This window comes from Sorex fumeus, unplaced genomic scaffold, assembly GCF_029834395.1.
Source record: "Sorex fumeus unplaced genomic scaffold, SorFum_2.1 ptg000013l, whole genome shotgun sequence".
Classification (NCBI taxonomy): Eukaryota; Metazoa; Chordata; class Mammalia; order Eulipotyphla; family Soricidae; genus Sorex; species Sorex fumeus.
The window spans coordinates 18,571,915-18,594,496 of NW_026606070.1; the positions used below are offsets into that span (position 1 = coordinate 18,571,915).

The window sequence follows — 22,582 nt, forward strand, 5'->3', positions numbered from 1 at the left end:
TTTAAAAAAATTTAAATCTCGGTAAAAGTTCACTGTCCTCAATCCAGGCAACCCTCTTGCTTTCTCGGTTGCTACAACTGGGACTTTAAATTTTGCCTTCAGTGCGGGTCATTTGATTATTTATTAATTATGAAGGAGCATATATACAACTCATGTCTTACTAATGTAAAATTAATTAGCAAATATTCAGAATGTGCTTTGAAGATGAAAAGTTGTGTGAGTGTTAAGTATCATTATATTATTATCATAAAACACACAAAAGCCACAGGCTCTCGTAAGCTAAATAGGTGGAGATTGACTGTCCCACCCGGCACTCAGAGAGAAGATGGCAAAGGGACAACCTCAGCAGGGAGAGCCGGCATGGACAGCACTGAGAACCAGGTGGGCTTAAGGGTTAAGGTGGCGGATGGACCAGGGCAGGCAGTGGATGGCTCGCCATTTTTCTGTATGTGAAAATTCTTTGGCCAAACTCATTAAAGTGCTTCATTTTATTTCAGTGTTCTTAAAAATGAGCTGCCTTTCTAGCCTTTCGGTGGAAAGAGAAGTGTGTGTCTATCAAAAAGGCAAAATTGTCATTATTAATACTGATTCTTTTCAAGTGTTAGCTTTTGTATTCTGGTTAATTTACTTGAGAAATCCTTACCTCACAAATAGGACATTTTTTAAACATATGTATAATTTGAAAAGATTTACTCCTGGCTATGTGCTCAGGGATCACTCCTGACAGTGATTTTTAGGGCACCATATGTGGTGTCCGGGATCAAACAAAGGTTGATTGTGTGCAAGGCAAGTGTACTTATAGTACACCTGTACTATCTCTCTGATCTGTGGTCCTAAATTCTTAATGAAAATTTAGACAGCTTCCTATTTTCATAGTTTGTCAATACCTATAATCTTGGTGAATAGTACAATGTTGGGTGGAATGTAACTTGCAGATCAATAGCTTTAAAGTGAAATATTTTACCTTTACAATTTCACATTAATATTTAACTAATGAGCTGTAACAGAATCCCTGAAATAATCTCTATGAAACAGCTACTGATAATCCTTGTTATCTAACAAAAAAAACAAATAAACAAAAACCCTGATTAATCTGTTTGATCTTGGCATCTAAGCACTGAGTATTATGTCCATGTTAACTTAGTTCCTTATGCTACATAAACAACATATGACAATCTATAGACAGTTCCTGGCTACCTTCTTCCAAGAGATTAAAAAAATTACAACCCACCAGCAACTTATATTTTCTGAATTAATTAAATCATTCTATGATCATCCCAAGCTTTTTAATATTATACCCAGAAAATTTTAAAATATACATGGGCAAAGATACACTAGAAAATTTAGACAAAAATTAAGACAACTTCTTTGCTTACACTCCTATTCAAGAAAAATTTTTTCAAATAATAAGCTATACCATCTTAACCAGAACTCCACATAATAACAACACTTTGGGGAAGTTAAATTTACATGTCTTGAATTTTTTTTGTGGACCACTCTATAGAATACTGATATAGACAAAGCTAAACTTTCCTTTTGAATTTACGAACACATACATACCAAGATAATCAGTTTTCAAGTCAATAAATCACAGGTAAGAAGAACATGTATGTCTTAGAAACTCAGATGATAATTAAAGAAATAAACACTTAGTTCATGTGCCTTTAAAATTAATTTTTATTCACTACCCATGATATTACATTTGTAAGTCAAAATTCATTCTGAATCAAAAGTCACTGAAGTGATCTTTTTGACTATCATATAACTAAGAGTTGTCAGCTAAAGTACTTTCTATGAGTTAATTTTTCATCTTGAAATAAGAAAATACTTCTAACTCAAAATAGTGTATTACTGCTTATTATATACAGTTTACTACTAAAAAGAAAATTCTTTTTAGATACTAAAGAGAATGTACTTGGAAAACCTAGATTTGAACTTAATGTCTTTAAGGGAAAATATTGACCTACTATTTTAAACTCTTCTTTAAAATTAAGAAACTGGGATGGGTGATCTGTGTCATCACTTTTATCTCCAAATTGTTTTCTGTCTCACAGTTGACATTGGATGGAATTTTAAATATAAACAATTCTACCAAAGTAAAAAGAATTCTTGCACTTAAGAATCAGCTATAGATAAAATAATAAACAATGAATTAATAGTATCTGCTTATCTATTTGCTCGAGCAGGCCCAGTAACGTCTCCATTGGAGACTTTGTTGTTACTGTGTCTGGCACATCGAATACTCTCGGTAGCTTGCAGGGCTCTCCGAGAGGGGCGGAGGAATCAAACTCGGGTCGGCCATGTTGGCTGCGTGCAAGGCAGACGCCCTACCCGCTGTGCTATCGCTCCAGCCCCGGCTAAGATACCGTAAAATTTCTAGTATTGAATTTTACCTATAAAAGCAAAACTTATATAGTTCAATATATCGGGACACAATTGAGAATAGAAAACATACTCTAGTGTTTTCTACAAAAAATTTTCACTCCATCTGTCAAATTTTTATTTTATTTTATTTATTCTCTGGCAATGCGCATTGAATGAATTATGCAAGAAAACACCTGTAGGTATGGAAAATAATGCTATAGGACAAAATACTCATTTGCAGGATTTAACTTACCTGATCATCATGTATATTATTTAGTCATTTGTATTTCAAAAAATTTAAAAATTGCTGTTGATAAGTAAATACTCTTTACTTACCTTTAATGAGGAAAGTGTGTTTTTTTATTAACATACAGAATGAGACATCTTTTATGATATTTTAGATTTTACTTTATCATGTAATAAAAATTGACTTGGAATCATTTTACATATGATTATTATAGTGTATGAGATATATTTTATGACAGGGTGAAAACTTAATTTTTACAAAATATATATTTGGGGGCCACTCCTAGTGGTTCTCAGGAATCACTCCTGTTGAGTTGAGGACTGAGGAACATATGGGGTGCCAGGGATCAAACCCAGGTTGCTCGTGTGCAAAGCAAGTCCCCACTGTACTATCTCTCTAGCCCTGCCTGACAGAATATATTTAAATCTGTTTAAATTATTAATATAAAATTTTTAAAAATATCAAGAATTATAATTTCACGTACATTAAATTTCTCTTTTGTGTTAACTCTTCAGACAATATTATTTGTTTAGGAAATGACTTGACTAAAGTGTAAATTTCTTGATAGATATTTGATTCTGTTTGTAAATAAAACTCAATGTGTACCAAACTAAGTGATATTTTACTATAGTCATTCTAATGTATGTTGATATATGTGTAATATACTTGTATAAGAACTTTAACCCATACAATAACTTACAAAAATATGTGGACTATTAGAATATAATATCAGATATAAAAAGGTAACATGAGAGAACCAAGGAGATAACCTAAGTGTCAGAATAATATGCCTAAAATGTGCAAGACTCTCACTGGCTCTAAACTCCCTCAGATACAGTCCTAGTGGTCCCTAAGCATTGTCAGGCCTGAGTACTGCACCACCACTGGACCAAGTACCAAAACCATCAGGCCCACATAACAGGCTAAGAATCACAGGGAATGAGCTTAGAGCCCTAAGTGCTGCTGAGAGTGGTCCCTACTGTGAGGTTATTTAGCTATAATATGAACATTAAGTATTAATAAATATAAGTATTAGTAAACATTGGCCCTCCCGTTGATCTTCGATGTGCTCGAATGGGCCCAGTAACGTCTCCATTGGAGACTTTGTTGTTACTGTGTTTGGCATATCGAATACGTCACGGGATAAGCATCATCAGTATTAGTAATTGTCAATAAGCTATTAATCAACAATTAACCATTTTATATGCTTATGAGAGCTTTAATTATGACCATATTATACATATTAATAAATATTAAATGTTATGAACATTAATAAATATAAGTCAAAACATGTTATGAACTGAATTAGATTACTTCAAAGTTAGTGTGCTAATGTCTTAACTAATTAAGACAAAGTACTTTTACTTTGTAATAGGGTCTTCAAAAGACTAATTTTACTTGGTTATAGGGTCTCTAAAGATATAATCATGCTGTAATGAGGTAATTGATCATTAGTGTAAGTAAATATAATATTGCTGGTGTCTTTATAATAAAAGAAAATTAGGACACAGACATGTGCAGAAGGAAGACTATGTGAAGACCAAGAATGTAGCTACCTCTAAGACAAGGAGAGAGGCATCAGAAGAAACCAAAGTTGCCAACACCTTGATCTTAGACTTTTAACCTCACAAACTGAAACAATTAATTTCTGATGTTGAAATCAAGCAGTTTGTGGTGCTTTCTAGAGCATCCTTGTTAGCAAATACTACCACTATGCTTAAAAACTTGTTTAATTACACATAAAAATTATTTACAGTTTTTGCATTTCACATTTATTAAGAATTTTTTTCATGATTGAATACTTGTATCATGTTGGCAATATCTTATACATAGACAATGCTCAATAAATTGGGTCAGAGTGATAGTACAGCAAGTAGGGTTACCTAGCACATGGCCAGCCCAAGGTTGATCCCTGGCTGGCACCTAATATGGTGCCCTGAGCCAAGCAGAAGTGATCTCTGAGATCAGAGCCAGGAAAAAGCCCTAAGCATTACCAAATGTTGCCAAATCAGCTCCCACCACCAAAGAAAATAAAATGCTTAATAAACATAAATACCATAAATTATTTTACTTCTAAAGACACATCTTATATATATATGTGTGCTAAGAAAACATATTCTTTAACAATATTTAGACATAAAGACTGGAGCATTAATATAGTGGATAGGGCATTTGCTTTGCATGAAGCTGACCTGACTAAATCCCCACACCCCATATTGTCTGCCAAGCCCCACCAGAGTTGATCCCGGAGTAGAGACAGGAGAAAGTCCTGAGAATTGCCAGGTGTAGCCCAAAAACACAAAACAAAACAAAACAAAACAAACCAAGTAAGTAAATGAATCAAAACAACTGCTCTGTGAAAATTTCATTAAGAAAGTTAAAGACAAGACCTACATTGAGTGGAAATGAAAACTACAAGGTTGAGGTGTGGCTCAGTGGTATTGCATATATCTTATATGTATGAGAACCTGCTTTCAGTCTCAGTACTGCAAAAGATTTTATAAAATACAGATCCTGGGTAAATGGTGGTGGAAAATGGACACTGGTGGAGGGATGGGTGTTGGATCATTGTAAGACTGAAACCTGATCATGAGCAGCTTTGTAGGTATGAATCTCATGGTGATTCATTAAAAAAATAAGATTTTAATTTAAAAAATACAGATCCTACAAAGGGTTAGGATTTAGAATAGATGAATAATTTTTAAACAGTAACAAAACATTAAAAAGGAAGGATGCTGTTCTGAGTAAAAAGAGACAAAAGATATCACAACAAAAATACAGTGTGCGAATGTTTATTTGACATTTCCTCAAAAATATTGTGAGAAACATTTTAAAGGATAACTAGAAATATCTGATATGGACTAGGTACTAGAGGAATCAGCCACCTGAATCAATTGTTGCCTTAAAAAATTGTGCTCTTAAAATCTGTAAGTCTATAACTGTACCTCATGGTGTTTCACTAATAAAAAAAAAAAGAAAAAAACAAACAAACATATTAAGAAAACTTTAGAATTTAAAAAAAATTGTGCTCTTAAGATTAAAAGTTTGGATATCTAAAAATTTCAATGAAACTGGAAATAGTTTCACAACCTTCTTTCCCTAGAAATGGGAGTAAATTGATATCTGTTAAATGGAAGAAGTTTTTTCCCCAACAAATAGAAACCTGTCAAATGCAGCCAAACACTTGTTTGTTAGTTATTGAGGTAAGAAATGTGAGATTACTAACAATGTGAGATTAAGCGATATTTCATAATTACAGGATTCTGGAACCAATATAGTATTAGTAAGAAACTTGCCCAGAATTTTAGGAAAACACCACATTTCTATTACAATCACTGCCATCTGCATTCCTAGGTTCTTTTCACCTAATTATATGTATTTTTTACTTTGTTTTCTCCTATTAATATTGTTAATCAATATTAATTAAGTTATCAAATTTACTCAATAAAAAATTAAGATTGCATAATACCTTGTGGGAAAGGGTAAGTTTAGAAAATTATATTCAACATATCTAATAATTAAGTGTAAAATCTATATTTAAACTATATTTATACTGACATTGAATGGAAGAAAATATTTGCACATAATACATGAGATAAACAGCTAATATCCAAGATTTACAAAGCTAAACAATTGAAAAATAGTAATTCCATACAAAAATAGGAAGAGAAGATGAACATACACATCTTCCAAGAAGACATCCAAATGGCCAGTGGGCATATTAAAAAAGTGGTCATTATCACTTATTATTAGGGAAATTCAAATTAAAATAATAATGATATATCATTCGACACTAGTGAATATATCATATATTAAAAAGATGGAAACAACCACTGTTGGTGGGACTGTGGTGAAAAAGAAATCCACATTCACTGCTGGTGGGAGAGTTTTCTGGTTCAGTCTCTATGGAAAACAGTATGGAGATTTTTTTAAAAAAATAAGAGTGGAATCTTTCTGTGTCTATCCCGCTCTTTCTGACTCATTTCTCTTAACATGATACTTTCCATGTAGTACCACTTATATGTAAATTTCATAACTTTATCTTTTCTAGCAGCTACATAGTACTCCTTGTGTAAATGTACCAAAGTTTCTTTGACCAGTCATCTGTTCTCGGGCACTCAGGTTTTTTCCAGATTCTGGCTATTGTAAAGAGTGCTGCAATGAACAAACAATTGCAGATATCACTTTGACTATACTTTTTTACCTCTCTGAGATGGGGTGATGGGGGGTGGGAGGGATGCTGGGACCCGTGGTGGTGGAGGATGGGCACTGTTGGAGGGATGGGTACTTGATCACTGTATAACTGAAACTCAAGCACAAAAATTTGTAAGTCTATAACTGTACCTCATGGTGTTTCACCAAAAAAAAGAGTGGAGTACCCAGACAACTTGGCAGTTCCACTTTGGGTTACCTCCTCCCCAGACACGAAATCGTCGATTCAAAAAGATATGTAATCACCTACATTTGCCTCAGTATTTAGTGAAATAGCCAGGATATGACAACAACCTAAATGTGAAAAGGCAAATAAATGAATGAAGAAATTGTAGCCTAAATAGTCAATAAAATAATATGCAGCTCTAAGAAAAGAGGAAATCATACAGTTCACTGCAATGTGCATGGAACTGCAGGGTATCACACTAAATGGTGAAATAAGTCAGGGATTGTAAAAAACTATGCACGCTGAAGGTTGTGTGTTCGCGGGCTCTCTGGACGACTGATGGCCAAGGGCAGACGAAGGAAGAGACGAGGGCCAGGCCGGTTGATCTTAGTGGCAGTTTATTACAAGGAAGTTTATCCCATAGAAGAACCTTATGTTATGAAGGGCCTAGGTTCTCTCAAGCACACGTTCCCCTTGCTAGTCTCTCCGTGCTCTCCTGTAACAGCATCAGGAATGGTCACAGCAATGATTCCCAGGGGAGCAGCTATTAGGAGTCCAATAAATTTCAGGAAGCACTGGATCAGCCGGGGAGCACTGGAACAGGAGCATCACAACTTCTGGCAGGAGTACTTCAGTAGGGGAATGCAGCCATTCTCCGGTCAGGTTCATCAGCAGTCATAGATGTGCAACCTAGCTTATGTTTGAGAAAAAACACTTTTTTAAAGTTATCAGAGGCCTTAACCATCAGGGTTTGGTCTCCATGCCTGTGAGTAGAAAGACAGAGGGAAGCTTCAATACAGATGGATATCCTAGAGAGAAATGAAAAGGTGTTCCTGTTAGAAGTCATTCCTTTCTCCTTCAAGAATCTGTGAATTCCAAGAAAGGGGTAAAAGTAAAGTATTGTTAATTCAAAATGTGGAGGCTTGGCGTTGTCCAATCCGCAACCTGTAATACCGTATTAACTTGCTCATCTATGGAATAAAGAGAGGATTATAGAACAATGCTGAATCCTTGGACTTGGTTTACAAAACAATAAGAAGGATGGAAGGCATGAATATCAGAGCAGAGGTGACATAGGGCAGTGTGAAAGATCCTGGGCAATTTAGTGATGTAGTATCTGCATCAATACCAAATAAAAATTACCACTATTTTGACCATGTTGCCTATATTAGAAAAAATTAATTACTTTTACTAACATTGAAATGAAGAGACTGAATATTTTAAGTTATTAGCTAGGTAACATGATAAGAGATACTATATTAAATATAATACCATTATTTTATTTAAAATATAATAATAAAACCCCTGTCATCAGCATCATTCCTATCTCCGTTGATAAAAATAAAAAACCCTTCTAGTTTTAAGTGAAAAAAATCAGACACAATTCTTATTCCCTGTTTTGTGTTCAAAATCCACACTATTCCCTCAGGAAGTACTGTCATCTCTGTACTCAAAATATATCCAAACTTCCCTCCCTCTCCATTCCCTCTCATCCACCATTTTGGTCCAAATCAACATCATCTTGTATTTGCTTTATTGTTATGATTTATTGTCTATCACTTGACTTCCACCCTTATTCCCTATAACTTACTTTCCAGTCGTCAGGCAGTATCCCATTGAATAATTACATCATATTAGTACATCTTCTGTCAAATATCTCCTCTAGCTGCATTCCACTCACAGAAAAAGTCAAAATTATTCCTATACGCTATATATTCACAACAGTCTATATGATCTGGGACATAAACTCTTACTACTCCTCCCCTCCTCATTCACTGCTCCATCCATACTGCCATCCTAACATAGAAAATAAATCCTTCTTTCCCAAAATCTCTATAAAGTTGTTTCCCCTAAATTCCAGATATATGGATGGCTTACCTTCTCACCTAAGCGGCAAGTCTGTTCAGATTTTACCTTCTCAATAAACCTAACTTGGCCTTTGCATAATACTGTAATCTGTTACACCATCATTTCACACGTTTCTAAATATTTGATTTTCTTTACCTACTACTACATTTTTTTGCACAGCACTTAATCTCTCCTAGCTAGTTAGATGTATATATATGTGTGTGTGTGTGTGTGTGTGTGATATACTTTATTATTCTCTTTGTTATCTATCTCCTCTCAGTAAGCTGTGAGGTACACATTGCCTTTCACGTATTTTTGTTCCTACGAGAGTATCTTGATCACATACCAAAGCCTGACAAGCTCCCTGTGACATATTCAATATGTCAAAAACAGTAACAATTTTGTTGCCCTCTTGAGCAAGTAGATGAACAATGGGAGGACAGTGCTACAGTGCTACAATATGCCTAATCCATAATAGAACAGTTACAAAATTTTGAATAAATTTCTGAATAAAATATTTCTAGTATTGTCATTATATTTCATATTCACTGAAAAAGCAAGATGAGGAACTTTTGTATCACTAATTCTATACATTTTTATAAGTTCTTTTATCTACTAAATCCATAAATAAAATAATATACTTTTTAATTTAATATGAAATTCATCTTTACTTCTAAGAATACTATAATTTGCTTACATAAAAACCTGCTTTCGTTTTCTTTCCACACAGAACAGAATCCAACACAAAAATGAAACTCACTAGGTGCGGAAAGCTTACTCTGGGCATCCTAATAATTGTGACTGCCGCGGTGCTCATCGGACTCATTGCTTACTTTATCACATGTGGTGAGTGCTCCTTATTCAAGCCTCCCTATAGAACAGAATTACTTACTTACCTCACTATAGAGAAAAACTAAATTTTTAGAGTGAAGGAAAGAACAGAATTAGGCGATAATATTCTCAAGGAAGAATTTTTTATGGTTGCTAACAATTACTGGAGATTTTGCTCCAAGGCATACTAAATCTAAAGGTTTGGCCTACTCTTCTTTAATTCCTTATAAATACTTTGTTTCTGGTAATACAGTGATGAATAAAGTAGCACTGCTCTTACTTTTGCCTAACTTAAGTTTCTAGAGAGATGATCTAGGAGTTAACAAGTATAAAAGCTTAGAATATAGGGCTCTGTGCTTTAAATATTCTTAGTCTAAAATGTAAAATATACAATATGATCACATAAAATTCTCCCTAAAAATGCAATATTCCCATGTTGTGCAGTAACCTTGTGACCTAAAACACGAACGTTAACACTATAGTAAACTGGTACCAAAATGATAAATTTTATTTTATTTTAAAAGGTAAAGGTAAAGGTAAAGGCCCTCCCGTTGATCGTCGATTTGCTCGAGCGGGCCCAGTAACGTCTCCATTGGAGACTTTGTTGTTACTGTGTCTGGCATATCGAATACTCTTGGTAGCTTGCCGGGCTCTCCGAGAGGGGCGGAGGAATCGAACTCGGGTCGGCCATGTTGGCCGCTTGTAAGGCGAACGCCCTACCCCTGTGCTACCGCTCCAGCCCATTTATTTTATTTTTGTTAAATTTATTTATTGAATCATCATGAGAAAAGTTACAAAGCTTTCAGGTTTAAGTCTCAGTCATACAATAATCAAATACCCTTCCCTTCACCAGTAATTATTTTTCACCACCAAGAACCCCAGTGTACCCCCCTCCCACCTCTTCCAGTGCCTGTGAGGCAGATGATTTCTACTTAACTCTCTACTTTGGTTACATTAAAGATGCACCATTATTGTTTGGAATTTCCCCCCAACAATCAGAACTGCTGGAAAGATATTGTGAAATAATTTGTCTTCTACTGCTGGTTATGAAAACCATATGATGCCGTGCAGCCGCAATAATGGCCATGCAAATTTAGATTTCTGATATTTTACTAATTAAGTCTGGAGGGATTTCTGCCAAGAGCCGGATAATTATGAGATTAGTTTCTGTGCATCTGGTGCCTTGGCTGTGCCGGAGAGCCGCTCATGGGAGGCAACTCGTGGCCTTGGTAGGGCATGAAGGATGAGCCGGTTCCATCCCCCATCCCATGAGACTGCAGTTGCCCCCTCACCGCCGACTCATACCTGGCTGTCCAATAAGCTCTGAGGCGAGGCTACCATGCTGCCGGGGGTGGGGAGGCGGGGGGAGGAGGTGGATAGTCCATTCACATTTCTGCCACAAACTCCTGGGCTCTGGATTAGGTCCGTGTGCCTTGGATGCCATGGCCGTGCCCAAAATGATTATTTTTAAAGACTAACCTCTTTAAAATATAGTGTTTCCTATTAGTGAATGATGAAATAATTTTTAAAAGTATCGCAGATTTTTTGTTTACATTGTTTAAAATAGAAAAAAAGGACAGGCAACTTAGTTTTTTTCCTAAAAATAGATTTTTGTGCCCTGTTCTCTGCAACTGCTCTTTACTAATGAACCCTTTCAAGAAGGGTCTTTCCATAAGAAATAGTCTTATATTCTTACAAGAAATAAAAATTTTTGAAAGAAAAAATCAAGACAGTTTATAGTTAAGTTCATAATGCATTTAAATTTATAGTTATTTACAGATACATGTTTAATAAGTAATGCATATATGAACAAGAATCACTGTAAAACTGATTTCTCAATAAAATTAATTCATAAAAATTAATAAAAGAACCATTGTTTATTAAATCAAGAAGAACAGTGTTGGGTATGTTTAATAAATATTTTCCCTAGAATAATCTATTGTCACCATGGTCCCATGCAATATAACTCATGATTCATAGATTTGAATCAATGAATTTAAAACACTGCAGTATTTTCTGATAAAATTATATTTAAGAAAGATGCAATCTAGCTGACTAAACATCCACTTAAGTTTACAAGAGGGTAAGTATTTATGTAGAGACAAAGAGGGTTGCATACAGCAGGATATAGAGGCCATCCTCCCAAGAACTAGGTGTTTAAAACCATCTCTGCATCATACTTTATATGTGCTCATCAACAGGCAGGGTTCTGTGTGAACATGATTACTAGGTAGATGATAATGTCAGCTGCTACCACTGCAAGACCAAGAGTAATAGTTAGAGCTGATGCCTATAAACGTCTAAATACAAGGTACTTACTCAAAATATAAATACATAAACTATTGCTTCTCATGAAGTATGTAAAAGTGCCAGAAAGAGGAGATAAGGAAAAATATTTTAAAAGGTTATCTTGTTGCTTTTTTTAATGGAGGCATTCACCTCAGGGAGTGCTCAGGCACTTTACTCCTGGAACTGCACTCAGGAATCACTCCTGATGGGCTCAGTGGATTATATGTGGTACCAGGGATTGAACCTGGGTCTGCCACATGCAAGGCAAACACTCTACACGCTGTACTATTGCTATATCCCTTTGCATAGCTTGTCTTTGAAGAGATTTGTGTTTTAATTTCTCATACACTACAATTGTCCCAATATCTTAAGAGTAGATGAAGGTCTCCTTTTTACATAAGGCTTATAAAAGAATTTGGAAGAGACCAAGATGGCCCTAGAAATTAGACCCTAGCTAATTTGTGAGCATAATAGATTGCAATCAATCAAACCCAGAATATCTAGAGAGACTTGGTACTCCTTTAACTGAGAGATGAGGATGTGGTACACGTTAGCCATTCTTCCAGAGCAATAATGCATAAAAATTCCCTATGAACCTGATACAGAGCACCCACATATGGGGAGTGAGTGACCTATTCTCTCAGTTTCTGTCTAAGGGGTCACTTGGAAAATTAAACAACTCTCAGGTTAAAGATTTCAGAAATACTTTCAGCTGCCTAAATATTCAAGCTGGGATATTTATTTATCTTTCTACTATGTTTTGAGCTAAAATTTACATGCATTTACATTAAAATTTACATGTAAAATTATATTAATTTTAGGTATAACAGTTCATGAATTTTTTAGTCATTACGTGTCTTTTTTTAACCTTAGGAATGTCAGATTATCTGGTGTATATTACAAAACTTAATAAATTAAAAATCTTTTACAATCTACATATTATTAGAGCCTGAGTGACTGTCCAGTGGGTAGGGCACTAGCCTTGCACAAGCTGACTTACGTTCTATCCTTGGCATTCTATATGATTCCCTGAGCCCTGAGTGCAGTCAGGAATAAGCCCTGAGCACAGCTGGGTGTGGCCCCCAAATAAAACAAAAAAATTCATAGTCAGCACAAAATAAATCAAATTTCAGACTGATAAAATTAACTGTGCTTTTTAACCTATTTTTCACATCATGCACAGTAGCCTTTATGGTCCTTCCCTCTTGAATGAAATTTCAATGTCATTTAAAGGTTTTCTAGTTCATTCCTTCAGACTCCAAACCTAGAAGCAATGAGTCATCTTCATACAATAACTACTCTTGCCCTTGAGCCCGTAATTAGTTACACAAAGACAGCTGGACAAACCAAAACATCATAAATTTGCATTCTGAGACAACTGCTTTTTCTTCTTCACCTGATCCTATATTATTATCCTATTTTTGGAGGAGGAGCAGGCTCTTGGAGTGAAATGCAAAAGAATTTACAAATGCTTCAGTCATCACTGAAAACTGAGTGAGTCTATTGAAAGAAAAGAAGAGCCTCCACAGGAATAGGAGTGGGGAATTGTGGAGAAAAGACTTTCCCCAGTGGCCCTAGAGTGTTTGTTCTATAATGAAGAGAGTAAATGTTTGATTCAATGAGTGGGTAAGTGGTATTACCTAAAAAGTTTAGCTCCTTAACCTGGAATTGGACTTCCACCCATTCTCTATTTTTTTTATGATCAACTCTAAACTATCTTGGTTGTCTTCACCAGCGGTGGTACCAGTTAGGGAAGAGTCACTAGCCTAAAAGTAAGGGGAGAAGAGCTCTCATTCATTGTGGGTTACTGACTACATGGATAAGGGAGTTGGAACTACCAACTTTACAGAGAACAGGAGAACTTGGAGTGTTCCATCTAGCAGTCCTTCCGGAAGTTAGCATTTTTGCTAGGAAGATGAGGAGTTAGACCTAAAGACGCTAACTAACATGGGTCTGCCACATGCAAGGCAACCTTTCAGCTGGCAATGATTTATTTTCTGTCCCTCTGCAATTAGTTAATTATCAGTATATAGTATATGTATGACCTTGAATACTAAAGAAATTCTATTTGTCACAGAACAAGTGACATTTTTTAAAAGACACAAATCAACTTCCTTGATTGACATTTTAGATTTTTTTTTATTTTTTGGGTCACACCCCTTGATGCAAAGGGGTTACTCCTGGGTCTGCACTCAGGAATTACAATTACTCCTGGCAGTGCTCCAGGGATCATATGGGATGCTGGGGATCAAACCCAGATCAGCTGTGTGCAAGGCAAATGCCCTATCCACTGTACTATAACTCCAGTCCCATTTTAGATTTCTTTACTCACTAACTTGATTTAATGGGTCTCAAGTGGCCAAGTTGTTTCCATTTAAAAGTACAGATTTTGAGTCTTGAAGATAGTACTGAGGGTAGGGTGCACACTGGCATGCCACTGATCCCAGTTTGATCCCTGACACCACACACCAGCTCAGTATCACTAGATACAGTTCCAAATCCTCCAAGTACCAGATGGAGGACCCAGAAGCAGAGATATACTTGGCGCCTCACGTGAGCCATCAAGCTGCTTGACCAACTATGCCAGGAGTTGCCACAAGACCTCTAAACTTCATTTAGGTTCCCCAAAATACTTATTTTAAAAACTAAAATATACACATCCACACAGACATGCACACACATAATAAAATAATCCCCAAACATTCCCTTTAATTCCAACATTTTTACTATACAATGTTATAAATACCTAGTACAGTCTTGGATTATTTAAAATATTATTTTAAATAAAAAGAATAATGAGAAATCTGAACAGAAGACATGAACTAGTGAAATTAATATAGCTCTAAACATAAAAATTGACATCAGGTAAATAGTGTTCGCCAAGGGAAGCACAGTCACTGTTTCGATAGTGAACAAAAGAACAAAATAATAATAATATCAATCCAATTGTGAAAAACATGTTTTATTCAAACATCTGTCATAGATAGTGCTGACATTCTGTAATTTCTATTTAAGTAATTTCCCATTAGCATTCTAGAGAAACTTTCTATTTTTATGCATCTTTTTAAAAAAAATTCTGAGCAATTTTGGGTCATTAATGTCATCCTGTTTAGATGTGCATTTTCTTTTTTTTATCCTTTTTTTTAGGATAAATAAATAAATAAATAAATAAATAAAAAACAATCAGCAGGGCTCAGGCCTTTCTCCTGGCTCTGTGTTCAAGGATCACTCCTGACAGTGCATATGTGGTGCCAGGCACCCAATAGTGGTCAGTTACATACAGTTACATACAAGGCAAATTCTTTACCTCTGTATTATCTCTTTGGATCATTGGAGTATATTTTCTTTATTCTGGCTTACATAGAGCTCACACAGGATCCAGACAGACCTAAGGACTTCGTGGTCTCCTACAATAAATGGAACCGACATCAATACATAGAGAAATCTTGGATATCAGCACCTTCCAAGCTAATATCTATCTATCTATCTATCTATCTATCTATCTGTCTATCTATCTATCTATATCTCTATATATGTGTGTGTATCTGTGCAGACATGCATATGTATGTGTGTAGACACATATATGTATAAATATATGCATATGTGTATGAACATATCATTAATTTCATATCATTAATTTACAGCAGAAATATATTCTAAGTATATTGGAAATCTGATATTTAGGAGAAAGGAGAGAAGGTGCTGGAATACGAGAGTCATGTTCTAAATGAAGTAAATATCATTTGCATAGAAACAGAAATGTAGAGGTATTTGAAAGCAAACTAATTAGGCAGAATTGCCTGTATTGCTGATAACTCATACTAGGTTCTAGGATTACAGTATAGAGGATAGGAGGCTTTCACTGCTTGTGCCTAGCTGTGGTTTGATACCCAGCACCACCTATGATCCTCTGAGCCCCACCAGGAATGATCCTGTGCACTTTTGGGTATGGACCCCCAAATAAACAAAAAAACAAGGGTGTCCAGAATAATAGTATAGTTAGTTGGGAGCTTGCCTTGCATGCAGCTGGCCCCAACTTGGATACCCAGCATCCCATATGGTCTCCTGAGTACTGTCAGGAGTGATCCCTGAATATAGAGCCAAGAGTAAGCCATGAGTGTGGGCCTGAAACAAAACAACACAAACAGCAATAAAAAAAAGTTCACATACTAAACCCAATTTATTTTTTAAAAGATAAGTCCTGACCCATGATAGGAGGATCTGACATTTATTCTTCTTCCTTCCTGGGTTCTTTCAACTAGGTGAGATTATATTGGAAAATTATTATCTGAATTTTAAAAAATGAAACTTTAAGCACAAACTTTTCTTTGTTTTTTGATTTTTTTTGTTTATTTATTTTTGGCTGTTTGCTTTAGTTTTGAGTAACTGCTTTATCTTGAACACTCTTTGTTCTGATACCAGTTTGGCATCCTGGCAGCATGCTTGCTTGTTGTATTTTAAGTTGAGGAATTTGCCAGCCGGCATACTCTTTAGCTGTGATGCTCACAGTAACTTGAACTCGCTTGTGTGATCACAGAGAGCAGAGCTGCATGTCGCAAATAGCAGAGCACCCAGCGCTGTGCTCAGTATGCATGGACAGCACCAGGAATTGAACTCACGGCCTCACAATTGGCAGTAAAGCATCTTAGTCATGAAGTCATCTAATATTAAAACAAATCACTAAACTTTTTTAACAGACAAGAGTTACTTGGTGTCTTTTCTTTCCAAAGTTATAGATTTGGGGGACAGTGGAGATATAATTATAGGGGCTAAGTTACATACCTTGCATATGGCCGAATTCTGTTTAATCCCAGCACCAGATATTGGCACTTGCAGCTCTGGGGATATCTCAGTTGGTCTGACTCATCTCCAAGAACGGCAGGTCTGAGCAGGACTATATAACTAGTCCGTTGCATTGGAACAGAGTTTCTGGAAGGGCACCCTAAGGCTCCTTAGCATTGCTTGGGAAACCATCTCCCCCAAATTTTACCCACTTTCATAAAACAAAAATGAAATATAAATACCCCCAAACCTGACGAACAATTTTCCTTACATTTAGGTAAGGTGCACCTTTAGGTGATATCACTCAATATTTGTCTTTTCTCCTTCAAATTTATTTTGCTTCATATAATCCTCGCAAGTTTCTTTCATTTTGCTTAAAATAGAATTTTATCTTTTTATGGGTGTGGGGGACACACCCAGGAGTGAACAAGACTTACTCCTGACTCTGTGTTCAGGGATCACTCCTGGAGGTACTCAGAGGATCATATGTGGTGTCGGGGATTAAATCAGAATCAGTCACATGCAAGGCAACCACCCTCCTGTCTGAACTACCTCTCGGGCCAGGGTTTCATCTCTTTATAGCTAATTAGTATTACATGATAGGTGTGATGTATATACATTACATACCACACTATCTTAATCTACTTGTATCTTGATGGGCTTTCCAAATGTTTTCCTATTTTATATATTATAAATTTTATGCAATAAACATTGGAATGGCATCCAAATATCAACTCTTCTAGTTGATATTTTCATATTCTTTCAATATAAAACCCAAAAATGAGATTACAGGATGAATATGGTCACTCTATTTTTAGTCTTGAGGAAGCGTCATTGTGTTCTCTGAAATGGTTGTAACAATTTACATTAACATCAGTTGGGGAAGGGTTCCCTTATTCTTGACATCCTCACCAGTACCTGTTATTTATTTTAATGTGAACGATTCTCATAGCACAGACCACCAAGAACCCCTTTTTTAATTTTGCTTCACTTTCCTAAGGTTTGAAATTTTGTTCTTTCATTTTATTTCATTTTCAATTAAAAGTTTTCCCTCATTTTGCTTTCGATTTTATTCATTTTTGTTTTCAAATAATAAAACCTAGGACATTGGTGGTTTTCTTCAGGGCAATTCATGATGATCATAAGGACTAGAATAATTATGCTTTAATATTATTTCTTCTGATAGTAATATATCTGTCTTGAAACTTGAAAGTTAAAAAATTGAAATTTTACATGTAAAAATTCTGAATGCATTCTTGGAATAGGTTAGAATCTAATAAAATCCCAGTACCAAAGTTATTTCAGTAATCACTGGGAATCAAAACTACTAGAATGTTAAGTTACCTAATATGTTATCAGGATACTCTATTTCATTTATTTACTCAATAATAAAAGCAGCAACATAATGAGAACCAAAGTATTTTCTTTCTTTTCTCAGGAAGGATAACGCTCTACTATCACATCAGCTTTAAAGCCAAAAACATTGACTATGACAGCTTGTTTGAAAAACCATATTCAAGTCAATATATCAACCTAAATATAAAAGTAACGTCTTTGGTAAGTTTAATTTTCTTCTTTGCATTATCCTTTTACACGCTATTAGCCTAGAAGTATCTGGATCCTATTAACTACTTTCTAAACTGAAATAATTGTAATTTCCCACTATTTCTTACCATTCCCTTAGTTAGATATTAGGACAGTCAGTTCTTAGAGAGATTCAGCTAGACACATATGCATAAAAAATAAAGTAAGTCAGATATATTTAGAGAATATCTAAGAAATTACTGACAATTTACTGAAATTGCTGTAATGAATATGCCTAATGCATTTAGTAAGTTCAATGAATAAACACATCCCACCTCCAAGATATCTGACCTAGTCATAATAGTTCTGTTTGTTGAATATTTTATATATCTGTTCTTCAGGAAGATAATAGCCAACAAAGAGATTAAATTGCTCAAAATGAAGACTATCTTTTTGAATTTACCATTAAAGAGTGAAAACTTTAAATGACTATTTAAGAATATTGTTCTGTGCTAAACTTTATCTTTTATGATCCAACAAAAAATCTTTTAAATTTCCCACTAAGAATGACTGAATCCAGTCTGTGCATATGCCTTTCTTTGGCACAGTTTATTAAATGACATATTTTCTATGGAATGCACCAGAATTAAATGTCACTTGTGGAGAAGAGGAATATTTTTTACACACCCAGCAATGCTCAGGAACTACTCTTACCTCTGTATTCAAGGGGTGATTCCTGGCAATGCTGGAATCAACATGCAGTGTTGGAAATTGAATCATGAAATTGCTTTGCATGCAATTACCCCTTATCTTATATATGTACATGTATGCATATATGTATAATTGCAATATAGAAGAAAATTGCTCCTTGTATTATATCTGTATCTATATACAGCTACAGATATGTTTATATATAAATTTTATATATATAACATGTGTGTATTATACATATATAGTTAATTATGAGAGAAAAACTAGGATTTTGAACACACGTCAAAAACTCAAGTATTTTCTATTTGCTCTATACCAACTACTCACACTTACTCAGAAATTATAGTTTTTAAATGTAAAAATATTAAAGAAAATATTATAATAATACGATTTTATATCTGATATCAATTAGCTGCATTTCAGATTAAAATTACTTTAATAATAATTCATTTCATGCGCTTCAAAATATATCAGAAAAATAAAATTCTATCAGTAATCCTAAATGCAAAATTATTCTACACTCTTATCCAAGATCTTTAATAATTAAGATCCTGATTTTATTTATAAGTAGAAATCATTGTGCTTGTAGTTTCCAATCAAGAAGAATTAAAACAGATCTATGGTTTACTCAAACATTACAGCCAACATTACAGAGCTACTATTCACACATCAACTAACACAAAAACAACTAAGAAAAATTATAATAAGGGGGCTGGAGTGATAAGACAGCAGGTAGGGTGCTTGCCTTGCATGCAGTCCACCCGGGTTCGATTCCCAGCATCCCATGTCATCCTCTGAGAGCCACCAGGAGTGATTCCTGAGTGCAGAGCCAGGAGTAACCCCTGACCATTACCGGATGTGACCCAAAAAAGAAAAAAAAAAAGAAAAATTATAATGCACTAGTGTTCTTTTCTACAGTTGAAAACAAGGATAGAAGAAATAAAAATGAAATCAGTAGATACCAAGGATTGAAACCACTGGGTCATATGGAGTTCAATTTCTGGGCTTTTGGATGGTTTCTATACTGTTTTTCATAAGGCTGAAGGAGTTCATTTCTACCAACAATGAATTAGAATTCCTTTTATTTCATTTCTCTGCTAACACTTGACTGTTTCTGGCCTTCCAAACATAAACCATTGGTGTGTGGTGTTATCTCCTTGTTTTGATTTACTTTTTCCTGAGGGCTGGAGCGATAGCACAGCGGGTAGGGCGTCTGCCTTGCACGCAGCCAACATGGCCGACCCGAGTTCGATTCCTCCGCCCCTCTCGGAGAGCCCGGCAAGCTACCGAGAATATTCGATGTGCCAGACACAGTAACAACAAAGTCTCCAATGGAGACATTACTGGGCCCGCTCGAGCAAATTGATGATCAATGGGAGGGCCTTTACTTTTTACTATTATGATGAATATTTTATATGTCTGTTGATCAAAATTATGTCTTCTTTAAAAAATTTTCAGTTCATGTCCTCTCCCCATTTTTTCATGGAGTTGGTTTTTGTTTGTTTGAAGTTTTTTGAGAGCTTTAAATGTCTTGATATTAGCTCTTTCACCAGATTATAAAGTGAAAATATTATCTCCTATTCGGTAAGATGACTTTTATTTTATCCATTTTTTCACTTTACAAAAGTTTTTTAGTCTATTAAACTCCCAATTGTTTCCCTTTTTTGGGATGGGAATGTTTGGGGTGCTTAGAGCTTACTCCTGGCTCTGAATTTGGTGGACACATGTGGTGAGCTTGGAGGACCATATTGGGTGCCAGGAATCAAACACAGGTTCAAGGCAAGAGCCCAACCTGATATACTATTGCTCTGGTCCCTTTTTTTTTTTAAGGCCCTCCTGTTGTTCATTGATTTGCTCGAGCGGGCCCAGTAACGTCTCCATTGAAGACTTTGTTGTTACTGTGTCTGGCATATTTTGAATCTTAACTAAACACTTTGTCTCATTGAATATACCCCTAAGGTAAATAATTTGGAGATATTTGTCAATGTTTTCCTTGGTGTTGATTGCCTCGAGCAGGCCCCAGTAATGTCTCCTTCATCCTAGCCATGAGATTTTTAATAAAGTGCCAAACTCAAGGCTCTTTCAGAGTTAGGAGAATGAGACCCATAATTGTTACTGGTATTTGGCATATTAGGTACACCACAGGGAGTTTGCCAGACTCTGCCGTGTGGGCAGGTTACATTCGGTAGCCTGCCAGTTTGCCCAAAGTAGGAAAGAGATAATAAGATGCGGCCGAAGCTTCCAGGAGTTGGGTTTTATAGTCTCTGAGTCTTGGCCATTGATGGGATTACACAGCGCCAGGGGGCCAGTTGGTAAGTGTTACCCCCGCCTACTGGAATTTGGAGGATATGGGTGGAGGATGCTCAGCCCTGGATCCGAGTAAACTTGGAGATCTCAGCCCCGGGACCCGCGTGCCTTTGTTCCTCTGCCGGTATCTTCATGTGTGCAGAGAGTGGTCTCAGCATGGTGGTGGCTGGTTCTGGAGGTCTTTGGCTGCCAGAGCCCTGGTTGGGGCGGGGAGGAAAACTCAACCCGCTCCCTTCCAAGGGGCCCCAGTGAGGACAACCAGGCGCGGGGGCAGGAGACTCTGCACTGTTCTGTTCCAGGAGTTGGGTTTTATAGTCTCTGAGTCTTGGCCATTGATGGGATTACATGGCGCCAGGGGGCCAGTTGGTGGGTGTGACCCCCGCCTACTGGAATTTGGAGGATCTGGGTGGAGGATGCTCAGCCCCAATCCGAGTAGGCTTGGAGAGCTCAGCCCCGGGACCTGCGTGTCTTTGTTCCCCTGCCGGTACCTTCATGTGTGCGGAGAGTGGTCTCAGCATGGTGGTGGCTAGTTCTGGAGGTCTTCGGCTGCAAGAGCCCTGGGTGGGGGGGGGGGGAGGAAAACTCAACCCGCTCCCCTCCAAGGGGCCCCAGTGAGGACAGCCAGGCAGGAGACTCTGCGCTGTTCTCTTCTGGGAGTTGGGTTTTTCCTTGGTGTATTTTATAGAATATGATCTAATATGATCTAATATGAAGATCTATAATCCATTTTAAGTTAACTTTTATATATGGTGTGAGATGGGATTCAGCAGATGGGATGCAGCCTCCTCCTCCTCTTCCTCTTTCTCCTCCTTCGGCTCCTTCTCCTCTTCTCCATCTCCTCCTCCTTCTCCTTCTCCTTCTCCTTCAACTTCTCCTTCAACTTCTTCTTCTTCCTCTTTTACTTGTTTTTTTGCTCCACATGGCTCTTCAATTTCCCCAGTATCATTTGTTGAAAAAACTTTCTTTATTTCATCTAATGACCTAGGCTCCTTGACTATTGATTAAAAATTATATATGACGTACATATTCATATCAGTGCTGTATATAATATGCAAGATATGGGAAAAACTCCAATCCCAGATGAGTGGATAAAAAAGTCGTGATACACTGGCCAAGCAAGTGAAAACAGAGATAGACAAATGGGACTATCTTAAACTAAGAAGCTTCTTCACCTAAAAAGAAACAGTGACCAAAATACAAAGACAGTCTACAGAATGGGAAAGGATATTCGCCTACTACACATTCGACAAAGGGTTGATATCAAGAATATACAAAGTACTGGTTGAACTCCAAAAGAAGAA

At 36.2% G+C, this 22,582-nt stretch overlaps 1 protein-coding gene across 1 annotated transcript in view; it reads left to right on the forward strand.

The window, feature by feature from the left end:
• The first annotated feature begins 325 nt into the window (after positions 1–325).
• The window catches only part of LOC130020675 (transmembrane protease serine 11C-like), a 57,148-nt gene continuing 34,891 nt past the window's right edge, over positions 326–22,582 (forward strand). Inside the window, exons 1-3 of the mRNA XM_056111302.1 lie at positions 326–381; positions 9,568–9,683; positions 18,178–18,296. Coding sequence (XP_055967277.1) covers positions 326–381; positions 9,568–9,683; positions 18,178–18,296 — 291 coding nt within the window. The remainder of the gene's footprint in view (positions 382–9,567; positions 9,684–18,177; positions 18,297–22,582) is intronic.